The sequence below is a fragment of the Chaetodon auriga genome, chromosome 23 (assembly GCF_051107435.1).
Source record: "Chaetodon auriga isolate fChaAug3 chromosome 23, fChaAug3.hap1, whole genome shotgun sequence".
In the NCBI taxonomy this organism is placed as follows: Eukaryota; Metazoa; Chordata; class Actinopteri; order Chaetodontiformes; family Chaetodontidae; genus Chaetodon; species Chaetodon auriga.
This window is the reverse complement of record NC_135096.1, coordinates 18,316,180-18,337,398: the sequence shown is the minus strand read 5'-3', so window position 1 is coordinate 18,337,398 and position 21,219 is coordinate 18,316,180. Positions and strand designations below refer to the sequence as shown.

Genomic DNA, 21,219 nt, shown 5'->3' with positions numbered 1-21,219 from the left:
CTTCTCTATTCCTCCTCTCCTCTGTTTTCCCTCCTTCTTTCCTTAATTTGTTGTTTTCCATCTACTCTCTTTTCCTTCTTCATTCCCTCTTTCTGTCATTCTCTCCTCTTTCATTCTTTCCTCTTTCCCACATGTTCTCTTCTTTCCTTCCTTCTCTCCCTGCTCTCTTCTTTCCTCTGCCGAACATTGTTTTCTCCTTCACATCCCTCCTTTCCTTCTTCCTTCCTCCGTCTTTTCTCTTACCTTCCTCTCCCTTCTTCCTCACATCCTCCTTGACTTACTTCTCTCCTCCTCTTTCCTTCCTTCCTTCTTTCTCTCTGTGCCTTTCCTCCTCTGTTAACCCATCCTTCACTCCTCCTTCCTCTCCTCCTCTTTCCTCCTTCTCCCTCCTTTCTTCCACCCATCAGCATACTCCTGATGTGTTTGTGTGTGTGCACATGTGACATATTTATAATTCTGTGCGTTCTGTCTGCGTCTAAGCAAACATGTTCTGTTTGTGTCACCTGATCAGACTTTATTTCCTGTTTTAGTGCGTTCAGGAGCTGTTTGTGTGTCTGGACATGAGTCGTCTTGTTCCCTGTCCTTCTGTCTGTCTGTCTGCCTGTCTGTTTGTCACAGACTGACTGACTGTCTCAGATTCAGGCTGGAGGAGTCGACTTTGTTGCGTTCTGGTATTTGGACTCTTTCTGGTTTCACGCTGCTCGGTCATAAGCCAACCAGGCCTTGTAAACAAAAGTCACATGACTCATAATTAGCTGAGTGTTGGCGGTTTCATGCTATCAGTTTGGCAACAGACACGTTTCAACAAAAAGCAGGAAGATGCAGCCGACAGTTTTCTCTTCTTACTGGTGTAAATGTACTTTTTCTGGGTATCAGACTTTATATTTCTGATCATCTGCGTAGTTTTAATGATAAACTTTTTAGTTCCAGTCTTCCCTCTTTTAAAGTGATGCCAGTGGACTCATGAAAGCACAAGTTCTAGCATGGAGCTATCAGCTAACATTGTGTTTGCTGGCATGTTTGTGTGGAGCTTGCTGTCATGAACTCAGTGCATGCTAATACGTTAGCATGAACAACACTGTGTGAGCGTGGTTATATGTTAGCTAACCTAAACTAATGTGTTAGCATTGAGCCTTTCATAAGTCATGATACTGTATGCTTCAGTCTTTGCATTAAGCCTACTGTCACTAACACAGTGTGTATGCTAATATGTTAGCTTGGAGCCTACTCTCAGTCAATATAGTGTGTGTGTGTGAGTGTCATCATGCATCTGCTTTCACTTAACATAGCGTATGCTAATATTTTAGCATAGAGTCTTCACTCAGGAAATACATTTTACACTAAAATCCTATCATGAAACCTGTCATTTGATGTGGTTTATGCTAACATGTTAGCATGGAGTCTACTTGGGACACAAGAATTAATTAGTGCGTTTTGAGGTCTGTTAACTGCAGTTTGGCAGAGAGGTCACAGAGGTGAGGAACTGAGGATTATGGGATATCAAAACTGGGCCAAGGACTGTCCTGATTCTCCAAGTCTCCGGCTGGGACTTTATTTCTGTCTGTCCACCTTAACTGCTCTGTTCTGACTGGATCATTACTGCAGGCGGGTCAGGCCAGTGGAGCATGGTGTGTGTGTGTGTGTGTGTGTGTGTGTGTGTGTGTGTGTGTGTGTGTGTGTGTGAGAGTGTGTGTGAGAGAGAGAGTTGTGGCCGTGCACAGTGGGCAGTGTGTTAAAATAACTGGACCAGAGTGTGAATGTGAGCCACAGCCTGGAAACAGCTGACTGAATCAAAGCAGAAAACTGGAGCTTTTACACCAAACTCTGTGAGGAAAACGGTGAATTTAAGCAACATGTTTCACTTTGCATCAGCTCAGAGTTCACACACAAACTGCTCCTCCATAAATGACACTAACACAGAAGAAAGCCTTCACGTCATGGAGGTGCTCAGACTTGTCGACTGAAGAATTTGGCAATGCCGTTAACTGTTTTACATGAGAGGGACACGTGCGCTCTGATCGGGATGTTTTTCATGTGTAGTCCGGCTGTTCAGTTTGTCATTTGTCACGTCATTGGCTGTTCGGAGTCTCGGGGAACTCGTTCCCAGTTTCAGGTTCAGTGTGCTGAACATTGTTCTGTGTGTGTGAATATAAATCAGCTGTGCAGTGACGCCTCCACATCTGTCTGATTCCTGTCTGTCCTGACACACACATACACACACACACACACACACACACACACACACACACACACACACACACACACAGCTTATTAGCTGGCTGCTGTGTCGCCCCAGTGGCAGAGGTTGTTTTGGGGTCAAAGAGCATGTGTGTCCTTCGTCTTCACCCTCCTCCTCCTTCTAACCCTGCTGTTCCTGCTCCTGCCCTCTCTCCTCCTCCTCCTCCTCCTCCTCCTCCTCCTCCCCACTTCCTCTTCAGACCCAAAATGGACCTTGTGGCGAGTGTGTGTGTGTGTGTGTGTGTGTGTGTGTGTGTGTGGTTTAGAGGGACGTGCTCCCTTATTTGAACAGGCCGTTGGAAGCGGTGAAGTAGCACATTCCACCTCGCAGCAACACACACACCCTCAATCTGTAGCAGGAGTCTGTGTGTGTGTGTGTGTGTGTGTGTGTGTGTGTGTGTGTGTGTGTGTGTGTGTCTTGTACTTTGTGCTTCATCGCTCACATGACAGTAAGGAGTGTGTGTGTGAGAGAGAGAGACAGATAAAGACAGTTAGTAGTAGAAGCCTTCAGTTCGTTGGAGTTCAACACACTGACTGGTCCTCAGGGTCTTCATCAGGGTGATGGCTGTGTTTTCAGTGTCTGTGCCCTGATGAAGACCCTGACTGGTCCTCAGGGTCTTCATCAGGGTGATGGCTGTGTTTGTAGTGTCTGTGCCCTGATGAAGACCCTGACTGGTCCTCAGGGTCTTCATCAGGGTGATGGCTGTGTTTTCAGTGTCTGTGCCCTGATGAAGACCCTGAGAGGGTGAAGCTGACTGTTTGAAGGGTTTTTCAGGCCTTTTGGTGTTGAACATCTACAAAGTTTTCAAAGAAAGATGATTACAGTCTGTGCAGCAGAGATATCCTGACTTTATGTCTCCAGTATGGAAACACCGGATCCTACAACTCCCATGATGCAATGTAGCTTAAGCTAGTATGTCGACGAACCGCACATCAACGTTTGTGCTGCACCTCGAAACACACACATATGACAGATGAGGTGTGTCACTTCACACACCTCAGGCAGCAATGGACAACCTGTGAGTGTGTGTGTGTGTGTGTGTGTGTGTGTGTGTGTGTGTGTGTGTGTGTGTGTGTGTGTGTGTGTGTGTGCGTGTTATGACTCCCCCCTGCATCCCATAATCCACCACTGGTCGAGTGACGTTGGCGTGCCGGAGGAGTGTCACAGCGATCTGCCCCCCCCGGTGTTTAAGCTCTTACATAAGGCTCAAATCCATCGGAGGGCAGAACACAAGGACGCTTGCTGACAACACACACACACACACACACACACACACACACACACACACACACACACACACTGGTACCCAGCATCAGACCAAAACACTGCAGTGAGCGGCGAGATTTTAAAATGCACACACACTTTCCACATGCAAGACAGCATTAATGCATGATGTAAGCAGGCTGAAACACGCACACACACACTGACACGCACACACAGAGGCCTGTGCAGCGTGGCTGTCCTCCTCTGCGTCATGTTTCCATGCAGAAGCAGTAGTTTGAAGAACAAAGGAAGCTGTAATCAGAGAGGAAGCAGAGCGAGCTGCTGGGCGTAAAGATGCTAATGAACCTGAGTGAACCTGAACGTCACTGCTACGTTTACACAAGCACAAACTCCAGTTTACAACCCAAACCAAAGCTGCCTCATGTTTGCTTTGTTCACTGTCTCCCCAAAATACACCGTCTCTGCAGTTTGCCTGACCGTAAGCCACCACGAGCTGCTGCACAGCTCGAATCCTGAACGTCCAGATTCAGGGTCAGACCAGCTGCCATGACCCTGGAAACAGGCTGTGTGCCGTTGAACAGTCCGAATGAAGAAGAAGAAGAAGAAGAATCGGGGGGAGACATTCCCCTTTATTCGTCACACACGTACATGCAGACACTGCACACGAGGTGAAATTTATCCTCCGCTTTTCACCCATCCTGGTCGTCCGTCCTCCGCGGCAGACCAGGGGGACCCATCTCGTCGTCACCATTGGTCAGGTGGTGATCTTGGTCAGGTGGTGCATGTTTTTTTTTTAGTGGGGGTATATTTTTTTTTTATGGAGGATACCCCAGGTGAACACGGGGAGAACATGCAAACTCCACACAGAAAGGCCTTTTTTCCTCAAGCAGCAGGCACCGAAGGCATGGTGGAGGACACACCCCCGGTGCCCGCAGCGAGAATCGAACCTGGGACCTTCTTGGTGTTGCCACCGTGCCACCGTGCCACCGTGCCACCCGAATGTGGAAGAGAAAGCTGTGTATTTGTGTGTGTGTGTGTGTGTGTGTGTGGAGTGGATGGAGCCTGAGCATCAGATCCATTTATACGTCCTTTAAAAATACTCAGATGTAGTCAAATCTGTGTGAGATCACTTCTGAACGTGACTTTTCCATCTCTGACAGGCAAGACCCTCAGATACATTACCACACACACACACACACACACACACACACACACACACACACACACACACACACAGGTCACTAAGACCCCATCTAGGTTACAAATGCTGTCTAATTCTGCTCCACGCGACTCCTGGACAGTCCGATAAGCTCTCTGATTAAATGGACACCTAATCGCTCTGCATTGAAACCTGTGTGTGTGTGTGTGTGTGTGTGTGTGTGTGTGTGTGTGTGTGTGTGTTCATATCACAAGGTGTGTGGCCATGTGAGGATGAGAGTGTGTGTTCAAGTGTGTGTGTAGCTGATGAACCAGTTAGTAGCTGGTGGTGTGACGGAGGGTTTATTTGATTTGGGATGAGGATGAAAGCATCGGGCATGCAGCCAACTGTGTGTGTGTGTGTGTGTGTGTGTGTGTGTGTGTGTGTGTGTGTGTGTGTGTGTGTGTGTGTTGGGGGATGGTTCAGCCTGTCTGATTAAAAGGCTGATATTTAGGTCAGTGTGTGTGTGTGTGTGTGTGTGTGTGTGTGTGTGTGTGTGCATTAAGCTTGTCATAGTGTGTGTGTGTCTGTCTGCTGGAATGTGTGTGTGTTGGTGTGTGTGTGTTTCCTGCACCTATATTGGTCAGATATCAGCGTTGATTGATAGCTGTGTTTGATCTCTGGTGTAGTACTGGTGATTGATGACAGGTGCTTTTTAACATTTGATTGTTGATGTTCCAAAATCATGAAAAGGACGTTTTCCTTTCGTGTTTCTGACAGTTTGAGAGATTTGTCAGTTTGTCAAATATGTCGAGTTTGTACAAATTGGTAAAAATGAGCCTTTCTTTCGTACTTTGTCCTTCGTTTTTCATTGTTTGCTCTTTATAGTTTCTAAGATGGTTGCAGACGTGAGAGGAAATAGTCAAAGAGTGCAAAAACCAGCAAAAGCAGAATTAAGTTGAGATGAAATGTTTTTCCAGCCGCTGACAGTTGAAACCATTAACGGCTCAGATCCAGATCCACTTAGATTACATAGTCCATTATCACCCAGTGGGACCTGCAGGGTCCCATCGTGGTGGTCCAACAACTGCAGAGGAGCGAGACCTCGCTTCATTCAGTGTCCGTTGAGCTCTTTAAAGAATCAGACGGACGCTGATGGGTGTGCGTCTGTCGACATGAACGGGTTTACGACCTCGTGGTCAAACTGCGATCAGATAAGAAGAGTCGGTTTGTGTTTTGCATCGTTTCTCTGGAGGCTGCCTGTGAGCAGGTGGTTTCCGGCTGAAGGCCTCAGAGCGGATCGTTTCCAGTCTGCTGCTGTTGAGTAACGCGCTGGAACATTTGTTTGAGCTCTGCCTTTGTTTGGCAGACGCTTCTGTCCAAAGCGAGTCAAGGACCGGACCTTGAGCCGGCACACTCCGAACACATTGGTCCACCAGCTCGTCAGTCATTTGATGGTCAGTGTGAGGTGAGTTAGGACCCGTCAGTCTGAGCAGGTCTGTGATCAGTTTTCCTTCGTCTGCTGTCGACACGAATCGGCAGCTTGTTTTCATATTTTGCATTTTAGGGCTAAAACTGCCTGAGACTGTTGATCGGACCAGAAAGTACGTCTCCCAAACGCCTGGCTGTCCCCGCCACCTTCTGTAGCGTAGACTAGTAGAAAGGCCAAAGTCTCTGAATGTGTCCCAAACTGACCCAGAATCTGAAAGTGAATTGATTAAAGCTGCAGTTCACCTGCTGTCAGTGAAGTGCATCTTGGGAGTTTTTCTGTTTTTGACCTTTGGCTTTGGACCAAAGAGGCAGATGTTTTCTGACACAGTTGTAAACCTTTGTTCTGATGTTTCACCTGAAGTGTTATCGGTCTTAAATCCAGTTTCTGCTGGTGCTGAAAGGGTTCATGAGCTCTTAGATTCTTTGGGAAGCTCCTGATGGCCGCCACATCGTCCTCTTCCTCCCTGTATCCTCTTAATATTCACTTTCTCACGCTCGAACACAGCCTCTTTCTCTCACACCTGCTGCCGTCGTGTCACTGAGAGCTGCTTCAGTTGCCGCCTCGCCGCCTCTCGCTGCCAGCAGCTCCGCTATCTCGCTTCTCTGGGCGGGGGAGCCGGCGTCCTCTTCGCCCGCCGTCCCTTCACCTCCCGTGGCCTCGGCCTCGGGAACAGCTGGGCCTCCTGCGAGAGCCTCACACAAGGCCCGCTGTTGTCCGAGAGATGGGAAAGCGAAGCTCTGCCAAGATGGCCCAATGTTACGCCGGCGATGGGAATGTTGTTGAAGCGCCGATGTCCTGAGCTCTGGCCAGCGCTCCAGTTACATCAAGTAGAACTGTCAGAGTCGAGCTGGTGGATTCTGGTTTGAGGAGAGCGGACATGAAGACATCTGGTGACAGAAGTTAAAGCAGGAACTCATTCAAGTGTCAATTTAGGCTCAAAACCAAGTTCATCTACTGTTTAAAGCTTCTGTCCCTTTAATGCCGTTTAGTGACTCCACAGTGGAGCTGACTGCGTTTGACAAAGTCCTTAAAGTTTCTAGTGTCTCATCTCCAAAGTCACTCATGAGCAGTTTGATATTTGAAATGAAGTTGTTTGATGTTTCCTGCCGTTGAAATTAGCGAGTGTTTAATAATCAAGATCAAAACAATCGACGTTAATCTGAACAGCTGGTGAATGAAGCAAAGTAACAGTGAAACAAAGTAAAGATGAAACAAAGTAAAGATGAAACAAAGTAAAGACGAAACAAAGTAACGATGAAACAAAGTAACGATGAAACAAAGTAACGATGAAACAAAGTGAAGACGAAACAAAGTGAAGACGAAACAAAGTAACGATGAAACAAAGTAACGATGAAACAAAGTAACGATGGACGTTAACTGTTGTTTGATGGAGGCAGCAGGTTTTTGGGAAATGTAGTTTTATTTTGGTGGCAGAGCTGCAGCAACAGAGCAGTAAGACGACATGAACGGCACATTTACACATGTTGACGGCCTGTAGACCCTCCCCCACATTTCACACACACACACACACACGCACACACACACACACACACACGGTGCGCCTGGAATGGTTGTGACAGATCTGAGGTCAGAGGCGGGAGGTGGGCTGTAAGTGGAGATGATAATGATGATGTTGGCGGACACACTGCTCATTCATCAGCATGGTTACTCGTTCCAGAGCTGATGAGTGTGTTTCTCTGTGCACGTTCCTGTTTGCACTCTCTGAGCTGACAGATATCATGGTGACGGTCCACACCGACAGTCACTTCTATGTCCAACGCTTTGATTGTGTCAGTCAGGACGATTCTCCTTCATTCTAAACACAGGAATCATGATTTCAGCGGACTCTTAAATGGAAGAAGCAAAGACAGCGGACCCTGAATGCAGCTGGACCGAAGCTCCTGTGTGGACGCTTGTTCTCGACCTGCAGCAGCGTCAGATTTGTCGTTTTCTTTGAGCCCGCCGTGGTTTTTCCTGCTGTGCACATAAAACAAATACTTCTTCAAGCTGCATTTAAACTATTTTAGAGGTTTTTCAGTGTCGGCAGAGAAAGACAGAAAGCCTGTGGTTTTTCCTTAGAAACAGATCTGTTGGTCCACAGTGAGCCTCCTACTGTTTTTACCCAGAGTGCTTTGTTCTCGGGGTGATGGCAGGTCATGCATTGACCTGCTGGAGGCCTCCCGCTATAAAAGTTGCTTCTGATGGAGCTGCTGCCCTCCGTCTTCATTCTACCTGACACAATGTGTGCGACATGAGGCCAGACACCCACATGAATACTAAGCAGCTTCTCAGGCCGGACCCGGGGTCAGAGGTCAACCCCATCTCACCCCCGTAAGTTTCAGGAAGTGAGGCGAAATGTGATCCGTCTGCAGTAAAAGTGGCTGCAGTGGAAGGAGACTCCCGCAGCGTCGAGTTGATTGTTTACGTTCAGCCGACGCTTCCTGCGACGTCACAGGAGGAAGAAGAAGAAGTCAAGTTTGAACACGGTGAATGAAAGAAGGTGGCAGTTAAAATGGACCTGAACAAAGAAAACGTCTGTTTAAGTATCAGCGTGGAGCGACATTATCGTCCTGAAACAAGTCAATGTGGCAAATTGAACGGAATTACTGAAAGTAGATGAAGCAGTGGGAGGATGAAGTGTCAGTCTGGAGCGACGGCGGTGTGAAAACGATGTGGAGGGAAGTGGAACCATCGGAAGGAGCTGATGTGTCTGTCACAGCAGAGAAAAACAACACAACGCTGCATCGAAGCTCCTCTTCTCTGTTTACCATCTGATCGTGTTCATCCAATCACAACACAGCCCCTTTGTCTCAGCTTGTCCATGGTTGGTCGCCTGCCATCCTCTTCCTGCTCCAACTTCCTGGTTTCCCCTCAGGCAGGCAGCTTTAATCAGAGTGGAGGAGGGGTGTGTGTGTGTGTGTGTGTGTGTGTGTGTGTGTGTGTGTGTGTGTGTGTGTGTGTGTGTGTGTGGGTGCGTGTGTGTGTGGGTGGGAAGCATGAACACACACATCTGGAGGAAATACTCGCAATACCAGGAGATTTGGATTTTAATAAAAACCCACAGTCATCAATCAGAGGTATGAAGTATGTGTGTGTGTGTGTGTGTGTGTGTGTGTGTGTGTGTGTGTGTGTGTGAGAGAGAGAGAGAGAGAGAGGCTGTTAAATATCAGGCTGCACAATAGTTTCCTCATTTGTGTGTTGTCAGTGGCTTTTTAGACAATCATCAGCTCATTTGTGTGTGTGTGTGTGTGTGTGTGTGTGTGTGTGTACACTTGCTGCATTATGACGCCATCCAACAAGATGCACATTGCTGGTGGACAGCAGTGGAAAACATACTCAGATCTAGATGAGTAGAAATACTACAGCATTTAAGATTTTACTTCAGTAAAAGTACTTGTAAGTATTTGCATTAAAATGTACTGAAAGTATCAGAGTAAAAGTACTCATGATGCTGTAATGTTGCAGCTTGTAGAGCTCATTTGAATAACTTTATTGAAACAGTCATACTGCACGAGTTCATTAGGTTTGTGTTTCTAACCTGAAGCTGTCAAATCAATGCAGTGAACTTCCTGTCGCTCCTTCGTCCTCCTCCTCCTCCTCTTTGGGACAGTTAATATCAGCTGCACACACACACACACACACACACACACACACAGAGGATATTGAACTTTGATGAAAAACGTGGAAATGCAGCAGCGTCTCCGATGAAGCCGTCTTTTCCTCCGTTCAGGGACAGACGAGTGAAAACTGGTTCAGATCTTTGCCGGCCACATTTCCCATCAGCCCCTCTGCTGCCTGTCCGTCATCCTTTCACACCCTCTTCCTGTTTTGTGCTGATGCAGCTGATTTCTGTGAGCGGATCACAGCAGAAAAGGCAGAGTCCAACGTTTATCCAAACAATCTTCATCATCGTTCAGCCGAAGAACAAACATCAGAAGCTTCAGCATCCACTCGTTTCTTTCTTCTTTCTTCACGTTTCTACATGGAAGCGTGTCCTTCCTGTCCGTGTCCTTCCTGTCCGTGTCCTTCCTGTCCGTGTCTCTGAAGCTAATGCTAACTGTAGCAGAACTCACCTGAGCACCTGAACACCTGGACTGAATCAACACAACGTGTTTGTTGTTTTGGTTTGATCTGTAGTTTAACAGCCACAGTGACACAAACAAGGTGTGTGTGTGTGTGTGTGTGTGTGTGTGTGTGTGTGTGTGTGTGTGTGTCTCTGTCTCCATGTTTAACATAGAGCAGGTGTACAGCCCCGTGTGTGTGTGCATGTCGTTACCTGTCCGACAGGTTTAATTAACGGTGACAAATGGAAATTGACAGGTAGAAACACACACTTAACCACACACACACACACACACACGCTGACTCCATAAACACACTGTGCAGCTGTCGTCACCTGACTGACGAGGAAGGTTTTACATTCAAAAGAAGCTTGAACAGAATAACTCATCACTTTAACACACACACACACACACACACACACATCATTCAAACCTTGATTCGTGCAGCAGCTGTTCATGTTTGTCTTTATTACCTCCTGTTCTGCCTCAGTTGGCTTAGTTTTATCAAATGAAACCGGCTGAATCCCTGAATGTGAAACCTGCAGTGGACAAGAGACAAACCAACAATGGACTGAAGCTCTGAAGAGGTCTGAGGTCATCTAACAACACACACACAGCAGATGAAGATGGAGGAGTGACGAAGAGGAGAGAAATGTGTCTGCAGACGATGTGTGAGAGGAGAGGAGAAACACGGGGTGAAGGGCGAGATAATACGACGCCACGCGTGACTGATGAGGCAGCGGCGCTCTGATTTGTCACAGTCACACACACACACACACACACACACACACACACACACACACACAGTATACATACACCCAGCCCTGAGGGAACGAACAGCCACACTCCACCCGGGAGAGTGTGTGTGTGTGTGTGTGTGTGTGTGTGTGTGTGTGTGTTTGTGTGCGCGCTCTGGGTGTGTTATTGATGTGATGTGTGAGTTCAGATCATTCTTCTGTGATTTAAAGAAATCACTTCAGTGATTAATTGATGATCAGTTAATCTGCTCTTTGTTCCTCGCCGCAGAGCCTGAACGAGGCGAGACAAACGCCAGGCGTTGAGACGTTGTTTATGTCTCGGCCGGGTTAGGGTTAGGGTAGGGTTAGGTTAGGAGGACGCCGTTTGTCTGTCAGCAGCTCAAACCCGTCACGCCGTCACATTCCTGAGCTGTCAGAGCGCCGCGTGTTGTCCTCTTACATCATGTTAGCGTGAGCAGAGCAGCACTCAGGGCTCAGGGGATGACCTTCTCACTCAGGTGGTGTTTCGTCTTTCATGTGCTGATGTCCGGCGCCGTCCTGAAGTGAACGCTTCGACTTCCTGTGAGGTGAAGCGAGGCTCTTCATGAAAGCTTCTCTCACACACCTCAGCACCGCACAGGTGACAGGAAGGAGCTGTAACCAGCCTGAGCCATGACGATCTAGAACGGGCCGTTAGTGCACCAACGAAGAAGAGAACTGACGTGTTTTCACTGCTAAACGTTGGAGTAACGTCTCAAACTGATCCTCATGAACCTGAAACAGAATCAGTCCCTGCTGTGGGTGCAGGTGCTGCTCAGGTGTCATGCGAAGGATCCTCAGCACGTTGTCGTTGAGGCGTGTCCGTCCGTCGCGGGTGAGGCGTGTTGTTACAGCGCAGAGGCGTCGCCTGTTCGTCGTGTTTACCTTCTAAGATTAGACAGACCGGTTTCAGCACCGCCAAGGCTCCGTGACTCACTGGGATTCCTCTCATGGTTTAGTAGACGTTCGGATTCCCAGCATGCCTCAGGACGCAGGGCGGTGATGTCATCATGATGTCAGTTTGAGATGCCGCCGCACTCTGTGTTTGTGTGAGGCATCAGCAGGTGTTTCCTCAGGTGTTTGGCTGGTTGTGTTCAGGTTGAAGCTGCTCTGTCGGGCCTCCTCAGCCGACCTCCCGCTCAGGCGCCGTGAGGTCGGTCCGGCCGGCCGGCGTGCCGTAAGCAGCGACGGCGACCGGCCGACCGAGGCCACGTTTGGCTGCGGCTGCTAACCAGCCTCTCCGGGCAGAAAGCAGCCGGCGGTCACCTCGAGGTCGACTCTGACTGAAAGTCTGGCTGCTGGCACGAACACTGAAGCTTTATTTTCCGTTCTGGTTTCTATTTATTCCACTTGTGACATCAGCATGTCTCAGACCATCAGCGTGATCGGGTTTGATCAACGATGAAGAAAATCTGGTCTCTGGTTTCAGACGTCCTTCGTACCAATCACCATCCGTTAAACATGTAAATGACGGACTGGTCGGCGGCACATCCTCGTGGAGTTAAAGCTGCAGAAGCAGCTTCGTGTTGGAGAAACAGTGGATCAGACGCCTGCAGGCTGACTCACAACCACACGTTTATTTAAGGAGGCGGCGTTTCGCTGCCGCTCGGGTCAGCGTTTAAAAATGGATGTGAAACTGTGGTCGGTTTAAATAAAGTTGTGGTTTGAGGTCAGTGTGCAGGTTTTACTGTTGATGTCAGAAATCTAGAGAGAGAAGATGATCGGCCTGCGGCGTTCATCTGCTGATCACGTCCTTAATCAGTCAATTAACGAGGATCAAAGCCCGAAAATCTGACGTGTGCTGTCACATCAAAGAAAGACGGGAGATGAAGTCAGCGTCGTCTTCCTCATGCTTCATCAGCTGTTTCTGCACCTCGCCTCACCTGGACTCCGTCCTCGTGCCCGAGGCTCCCAGACCAGTTTAGAAAAGGACGTTTCAGTTTGGTCATGTGACCCGTGTGTGTGCGCATGCGTGCGTGCGTGTGTGTGTGTGTGTGTGTGCTGGCCGGCTGCTCCCAGCAGCCTCGGCAGTGTTAGCATGCTAACATGCTAAACTAAGATGGTGAATGTGGTCCACATGCTTGCTAAACATGATGTTAGCATTGTCATTGTGAGCATGCTAGCATTAGCATTTAGCTCAGCATAGCATAGCTGCTAACACTAATATAATGAATTGATTCATCGACTGACAGAAAAATGTGATATTTTTCTTGTTTTATTCAGCAGAAATGTGAAAATTGTTGTGAAATGTAAACATTTGCTGTTTTTACGACAGTTTATAGACCAAACTATCGATCGACTGACGGCCGGATGAGTAGAAACTGAGCTGTTTGATCATGTGACTGTCTGTTATTGAAGGCATTGGTTTGGTAAACGGTCGTCTGCTGTCAGTCACTTTCCACAGTGTCAATAAAGTTTCTTTGGCCAGAGAACAAACTTGTTCTTGGGCTGGTTTGTTGATTCCACAGTCTGGAGTGTTTTCGACGGGGCTGGACGTGGTGGACGCCAGCCGTCTGTCTCTGCGTCCCTGCAGTCCTCTCTGGACACACTGACTTTCAGTTGTTCCAGGTGACTCGCTCATGACGAGGCTCACTGTGTTTGACACGACTTCAAACGACAGTCTGATCTCAGCTCAGATCCTCCTGCAGCTGCAAACAGATTTCAGATCTTTGGACTTGAAACGTGGATCATGATGTTTGTGCCTGCCCTGCAGTGCCTGATGGGAAAAGAGGCAGTGAGACAGCCCCTAGGCAGACAGACAGGGACCAGCTCGTCCACCTCGTCCTCTGCCTGTAAACGCCTCCATCCCTCGATGAATCGATGCCGTTTGCAGGCACCAAGAAGACGAGGACGTCGTCTCGTGAGCTCGCCGACTCTGTTTGAATCCAACATGTCTGCCGCAGACGTGACGTGTGAGCGAGGAAATGAAAGCGAGTCGCGTCAGTCCTGGCTTTCATTTGCACTTTTGATCTTCATCTCATTTTATCCTCCACTTCCTGGCTCGCTCTCTTATTCTCTCTCTCCGTCTTCCTTTGTAATTTACCCATGATGCTCGGTGTTTCCTGCCTCCCTGTGCTGATGCAGCGAGGCCTTGCCTTGTGTTCACGGTTCTCGTTGTGTTGATCAGGAACAGATCTGCTCTCGTGTCTTTGAAAGCGACCTCGAGCCGTCCCTGGAGCTCATGAACTGAACCGGACCGGACCGGACTGGACCGGACTCACATCCGTCTCCAGCTCAGACCTCGTTAGAGACCTCGTTATCTTGTTTGTTCCTGCTGCGTCTCGTCGTCGTGTTTCTGTCCTCCAGCTGCCTCCACATAAACACGCTCTCTTTGTGTGGCCCTCGTAAACCTAAATATGTCACTCAGCGGCAGCCAATATTTAGAAATGGCGGCTGAACTTTACGAGTTGAAAGTGGAAATGTATTTATTTATTTGTGCTTTCTGTTCTTCAGGTTTATCATTACAGGTTTCTGGTTCTCTAGATTCTGCCTCAGAGTGGAGGTCTTGGCTTCTCGGGGATGTAAACATGACGAGTTCGTGCAGCAGATTAAAGTCTTGTTTTGATTTTCAGAGCTCTTTCAGACTGAAGATCTTTGGTTGCAGTCAGGGACAAAGATCTCTGCTGTTTTAGCTTTAGAGTTAAAAATGTAGCCTGTCACATTAGCATTAGCGTTAGCATTAGCTGAAGCAGCAGAAGCTTCAGGGAAAACAGACACGAGTCATCTGGAAATCAGCTCCACCCAGTAACTTGATGCACCGGCCAGTCGTTTCATCTTCTCACCTTCACCTGCAGCCTGACAGCACACCTGTGCAGCCTGAATGCCTGGTGAAGTGCAGGCGCAAAGGTTCTGGGTTCTTGTGGTTTTGTAGTTTGTGTCAGGATCTTCGGGGTCTTGGTTTGCTGAAGGTTTCAGGTCTTGGATTCCACAGGTTTAAGAGTGCAGACCTTGTGGTCTTGGTGTTCAGGCGAGAGGTTTGTGGATTCAGGGTTGTGTATCTTCGCTGTGTTATTTTGGGTTTAAAGGCCTCAGATTGTCCACTTCCTTCAGTTTTTTAGACTTAGTTTTCAGGGTCTTTGGATCTTTTTATTCTGGGTGAAAAGTCTTGATTTCTTGTGGGTTTGTGCTAAAGTGTTGATGTGAAGATTTCAGGCGCCTTCCTTTAAATCCTCTCATTTCTGCTGGTTTAAAGATGTCGGTTGTTCTGACCCGGTCCTGAAACGTCTGCTCATGAAGGTTCTCCTGCCCGCTGAGGGAGAACCCAACGTAAAAACAGAACCAAGGGTTAATGATGGAGGTTATTCTGGAGACACCGGGAGTCCTGACGCCTCACGTTGAAGGCCTCCTCCACACCGTCTTTCCTCCTCTTCTTCCTCTCCTGTCACTGTTCTGCAGCTCTGTGTTGGCACGGAGGGATGGAGGGATGGAGGGAGGGAGGGGTGGAGGGATGGAGGGAGGGGTGGAGGGATGGAGGAGTGGAGGGGTGGAGGGATGGAGGGATGGAGGGGTGGAGGGGTGGATGGAGGGAGGAGTGGAGGGATGGAGGGGTGGATGGAGGGAGGGAGGGGTGGAGGGGTGGAGGGAGGGATGGAGGGAGGGGTGGATGGAGGGATGGAGGGAGGGGTGGAGGAGTGGAGGGATGGAGGGATGGAGGGATGGAGGGAGGGGTGGAGGGATGGAGGGATGGAGGGAGCGAGGGAGGGGTGGAGGGATGGAGGGAGGGGTGGAGGGATGGAGGGAGGGAGGGGTGGAGGGATGGAGGGAGGGGTGGAGGGATGGAGGAGTGGAGGGGTGGAGGGATGGAGGGATGGAGGGGTGGAGGGGTGGATGGAGGGAGGAGTGGAGGGATGGAGGGGTGGATGGAGGGATGGAGGGAGGGAGGGGTGGAGGGATGGAGGGGTGGATGGAGGGAGGGGTGGAGGGATGGAGGGAGGGGTGGAGGGATGGAGGGGTGGAGGGGTGGATGGAGGGAGGAGTGGAGGGATGGAGGGGTGGATGGAGGGATGGAGGGAGGGAGGGGTGGAGGGGTGGAGGGAGGGATGGAGGGAGGGGTGGATGGAGGGATGGAGGGAGGGGTGGAGGAGTGGAGGGATGGAGGGATGGAGGGAGGGGTGGAGGGATGGAGGGATGGAGGGAGCGAGGTGTGGAGGAATGTTTTCTGTCCCATGACGCCTGCTCTCATTTCTAAGTTTTTCCTCCCTGAGCGATGACGAAGAGGAAGAGCTCTCCATCCTCTTCTCTTCATCTCCATCCATCTGTTTCGCTCCATCTGTTTTCTCCCCGTCCTCATTTGTCTCCACACTCAGAGCGTTTTATGGAGCTCAGTCTCGCCTGTGGTCCGTCTGTCTGTCCTTCGGTCTTCTTCAGGTTGTTTTTTAGCCGTAGGGTTGTTGGTTCCCTCCTCAGGCTCCAGGATGTGCTGACTGTCCTCTTCTTCTCTGTTTAAAACACGTCTTCTGTCCGTCGCCTCCAGTCTTTTCCTGTCTCGTCTCTTTTATTTGGGTGTCAGACGACGATAACATCGATGGAGATGCGACAGGAACCTCCTTCAATGGACGAATGGTTCCAGATCTACATTCACTCAGAGGCCTCGCCGCTCTCAGAAACGTCTTCCTCTTCCTCTTCCTCTCTTCCTCGCCCTCATCACTCCGTTAACACAGTCATGAAGTGATTCTCTGTTTGTGCGTTGATTGAGTTCAGGTGTGCCGCCCACATGTTCCCAGATGTTTTTGCTTCCTCGTGTCTTTTCTTACCCAGAATCCCCTCTGAAACTCTCCCGGACTTTCCCTCCACTTGCTGACTCAGCACAGTTTTGTCCAACCAGCAGTCATTTTTTATTTTCCTGTAGCCTGCCTGGTGTTCAGACGTGTTGTGCAGCTTCATATATGACCACTCCTCAGGTGTGAAGTCTGTTAAGTCACGAGCTGATTGGTTGATGCACTTCCTGTCTGGTGGCAGTTTGAAGCCTGAAAATGAGCATTTAAAGGTGTAAAAACACCTTTGTTGACTGAGCAAAGTGGCCAATGGCTAACTGCGTCCAGTGAGGATGCAGACGACGTCAGGTGGTGGGTCACCTGGCGAAGCGGCTAATCGCGGCCCCGCCGGTCATTTCCATCACTTGGCGGAGGGTCTTACTGGGAACCAGCAGAGGGGAACCGGAGGGCCCCTGAAAACAGGAAGCAGCTGGATCAACATCCTGCCTGGCAGAGAGGGAGGGGTCACGCCGACACAGGCCGACGTTTGTTGAAACCTGAACAATGCCCCCCTCTGTGTGTCCGCCAGCCAATGGGGAAGCTTCTTTCTGGATTCTTTCCAGACAGATACGGAGCACACACACAGCGGCATCAGCAGGATCCAACAGAGGCCGAATTATGACGCTTTAAAGAGACCTTTACTGTGAAAGGATGAACCGGCCCGCTTCCTGATTCATCCCGTATCACAGCAACAGCCGGAGAAAACAACAGCTGCTTGTTTGTGGGCGTCTCCAGCTGTGGAGACGACAGCAGAACGTCCTGCTGCACGTCGACAAAGTCCAGGAAAGTGGATTCGCGTTGAAGCTTTCAGCCACAGAAAGAGTGTGTGAGTTTGTAGAAGGAGAGAAAAAGTCTCTGGTGTTTGGTTGAACTGGTCCCAGCCTGTGAAACCAGTGACAGGGAAGCATGGAAGGGAGCTGCAGGGTTTATCTTCTTCATGAGGAGGAGGAGGATGGTTGTAGCACGCGACACGTTTCATGTTAAATATCAGTTTTGCTCAGAATCAAATCTGATGGTGAACCAGAGTCTGTTTAAAATTCAGCTTATTTAGTGTTTAACTGTGAGCAAACAGGAGAACTTCCTCTGAGCTCTGATCCTCCAGCATCAGCAGACAAAACATTTTCACACTTTTTTTTCAATCCAGACATCATCCTTTTAGTGCCCCCCCACCCCCAGCCCCACCCCCACCCCCACCCACACCCCACCCCCGGCACAGATTGCTGCTGATGAATAAGTAAAAAAGGACTGAAGGCTCTAAGTGGACCTGGCCCACTGGCCTACTTAACACACTTAACACACAGGCCGAGGTGTCACACACACCAGTTAATGGTGTGTGTGTGTGTGTGTGTGTGTGTGTGTGTGTGTGTGTGGTTCTGCAGCTCGTTCAGGAGGTTGTGGTGGTTAATGGAGATGTTTCGGGGTCCTTCAGGAGGTTCGGGTGGTCTGTGAGGATCTTGTGGTGATCAGAGGGGTCGCTGAGATCTTTGTGGACGGTGTGCTGGTCTCAAGTCGTCCTTCAGTGGTCTCTGAGGAAGACGAGTGAGTGGAAGAATGAGTTTGAGCTGTTCGGTGTTTGTGTTGGAGGCAGTGAGCTGTTATTGTTCAGATACAGAAGGAGTGTGTGTGTGTGTGTGTGTGTGTGTGTGTGTGTGTGTGCGTGTGTGAGAGAGCTCCCTGATAACACTGACACTATCACACTGCAGTAACACACACTCAGAGCCCAGCTCGTGTGTGTGGGAGGAACATCAGTGCGACCCCTGGTTTCCCATGACCTCTCAGCTCGCCGCCTCTGCTCCGGATCTCAGGACTCCGCCTTCAGTCAGGGTCTCAGTCCGCTTCAAACGGACCAGTTCACCAGGTGTCTCCACCTGTCCTGGTGTGGGACCAAAGGGTGCCCCCCACTCTTCGTCCTCCTCCTGTCCCTCCGTTCGTCACCGTGTCGGTCGACGTGCGGCTCGTTGTGTCTCTTGTCCGGTCGTCTCGTCGACATGCTCGACCGTAAACTGACAGCAGCAAAAAGACATTTTAAGGAACGTCCTCAACATCTGCACTGAATGAATTCATGAGTTCTGTTGTTAACGTGCTGCACCTGAAGGCACCACATGTTCACTCCATTTGACTGACGGGTGTTTTTGTCCTCTGTCTCCTCCAGATGCGTTCGTGAACAGTCAGGAGTGGACGCTGAGTCGGACGGTACCGGAACTCAAAGTGGTGAGTCTGATTCAGGGACTTTTTCTTCGTTTCTGTGAGACAAACGTCCAAACACTCCTGAACTTAAGTAAAATAAAATGATCACTAATGGGAAAAAAACCGACCCCTCTTTCCCAGGGCATTGTGGGTAACCTGGCCAGCGGTAAGTCGGCGCTGGTCCACAGGTACCTGACAGGAACGTACGTCCAGGAGGAGTCACCTGAAGGTAAGAGCGCTGTCTTCTGTCCGTCCCTCTGTCCTCTGTCAGATCTGGCTGGATCTGTGTCTCCCTTCTCGTTTCGTCCTCGAGCCAAAAAAAAAAAAAACGACGCCGTCCAGTGTCGCTGTGCCAAACTCATCCAGCTTTACGCCGCCGCCCCCTCCTCTTTCCAAGATTACATCCGTGAAATAAATAAAGAAAAAAGCAAAGCAGATTAAATCAACTTCAGAAAGCAGGAGAAAATAATGAACTGAGGCCGGATTAAAAACCCCAGCAGGCAAAGTAAGACGTTAACAACCTCCACGTCCTGCACGCAACCGCCCAGAGCGCCGTCCTCTGCCGTCCAGCTGCACCTCCTCCGTTTCTCCTCCCTCCTCTCGTCTCCTCCTCCTGCACTCAGAGGGAAACAAAAGCCCAGATTTGACCAACGGAGCAGAAGTAAAGATAAAGAGAGTGGAGACGGTCACGCGTGGAGCTCTGCAGGCCGACGTCAGGAGCTTTCACCAAAGACTCAGATGATTTGAGGAGTGAGTACAGGACGTGTTAAAGCCTCGAAGACACGTTCGAACCCTCTGGAACACGCCGAGCCACACAGGCTTCAGAGGGAGGAGGGGGTGGGAGGTGTGATGTTTGGAGTTTCTCCTCCTCAATGATCCTCAGAAATGAACGAACCTTAAACGACGTCGGCTTCTCTGCCGAGCTCCTGAATGTTTCATCTGCCGACCGTGCTTTCCGACGGCGTCTCTGCCCACACGCCCCGCGGAGACGGCCATATTCCTCATCCAATATTAAAGCCCCCGGCTGCCCCCCCATGCTGTTCAGTACAGCAGCCTCCCGAGGCGAAGACCCACTTCTGCTAAAGCCCGTGTGCCTTTAATATTTCACTGTGGAGGCTGGAGAAGCTTCCTCATGGATCCTGCACACACAGACGTTTCAGGAGACATCAGACTGCAGGAAGTTGTCTCCGCTGGGGGGACTGATGGAGGACGCGTCTCATCATCAACCTTCAGCACAGACCAGAACTACAAGCTGCTTCAGGGCTGGTGGTTTTGGTCCAGTCATTTAAAGAGTTCATGCTGTCAGAGGAAGCCCAGCATGGAGGCTTTTATTGTGAAAGACTCCTAATGCAGCACAGAGATTTACACTCTGCACTTTACACACGATGAGGATCTGCTCTCCTCACTTCCTGTTTTTTTATTGTTTTTAAATAATGAATTTTTTTATGTCTTTGCTGTTTGTTGTTCCATCAGGATACTAATAAAGTTCAAGTTAAAGCTTTTTGAGCAGTAATACCAAGGAGTTTACACAGAGTGCAGGTTTGGCCATAATGAATGTCAGTGGCACTTCCTGCACAGATGTTTCACATTAAAAGCCTCCAGTTGGCTCAAAGGACAAAATGTGCTTTTCTGGCTTTTTCTTTAAAACATCTGCAGGAAGTGTTGAGTCTCTTCTCTGCAGAAATAAATGAGAAAGATCAAAAAGCTCTTGGATGTCGTTGATACCTGCTGTTTGAGTGGAGGCTGAGCAGAAAGACACGGCATGCTGTTCGAGCTCATTGCACCCTCATGATTATTGAAAACCAGCTGTTATTTGAGCTTTTCAGGACTTTTCTAGAAACCGGTCGGATGACGACACGTTGAGCCTCCCTGAGCCTGGTGTGAGAGGAGAAGCCGAGGCCCTGCGCTCATTAACCCTCTGACCTGCTTTGTGTGTTTAGAGCTCTGAAAACCATCAAACAGGGTTTATTCTGGTTGAAATCTTTGCTGCCTTTGTCATGTGGGACGCTCCCGCCATCGGCCCACAAACCAATTTTAGCTGCGGGTCGCTCGCTGGAGAAACTGGGCCTTCAACGGCGAAGCGGGATGCACTTAAACTTAAACATCAGATCCTTGAGTTCGTCTGTCACAGATCAGCCGGTGGAAACGGACTCTGGAGGGTTCTTCAGCCGCAAGCTGCAAAGCTACAAGCAGGGAAACGTCCCAGACGCTGGTGGTCGCCGGGAATCCCCAGAGCCGATCATTTCTGAGGTGCACCAACATAAAACTGAGAAAATGTCCTTCAGCAGTGACGTACCTCCTCTTAAAATGCCCTCTGCGGCGGCTGAGCTCCGGCCGGCGCTGTCAGGC

General features: G+C 49.6%; 1 protein-coding gene across 9 annotated transcripts in view; it reads left to right on the top strand.

The window, feature by feature from the left end:
* agap1 (ArfGAP with GTPase domain, ankyrin repeat and PH domain 1) overlaps positions 1-21,219 on the top strand; it is a 117,432-nt gene that overhangs the window by 31,160 nt on the left and 65,053 nt on the right. For all 9 annotated transcript variants that reach the window (XM_076723280.1, XM_076723278.1, XM_076723279.1 and 6 more), the window contains exons 2-3: positions 18,836-18,894; positions 19,012-19,099. In XM_076723280.1, the coding sequence (XP_076579395.1) occupies positions 18,836-18,894; positions 19,012-19,099 (147 nt within the window). The remainder of the gene's footprint in view (positions 1-18,835; positions 18,895-19,011; positions 19,100-21,219) is intronic.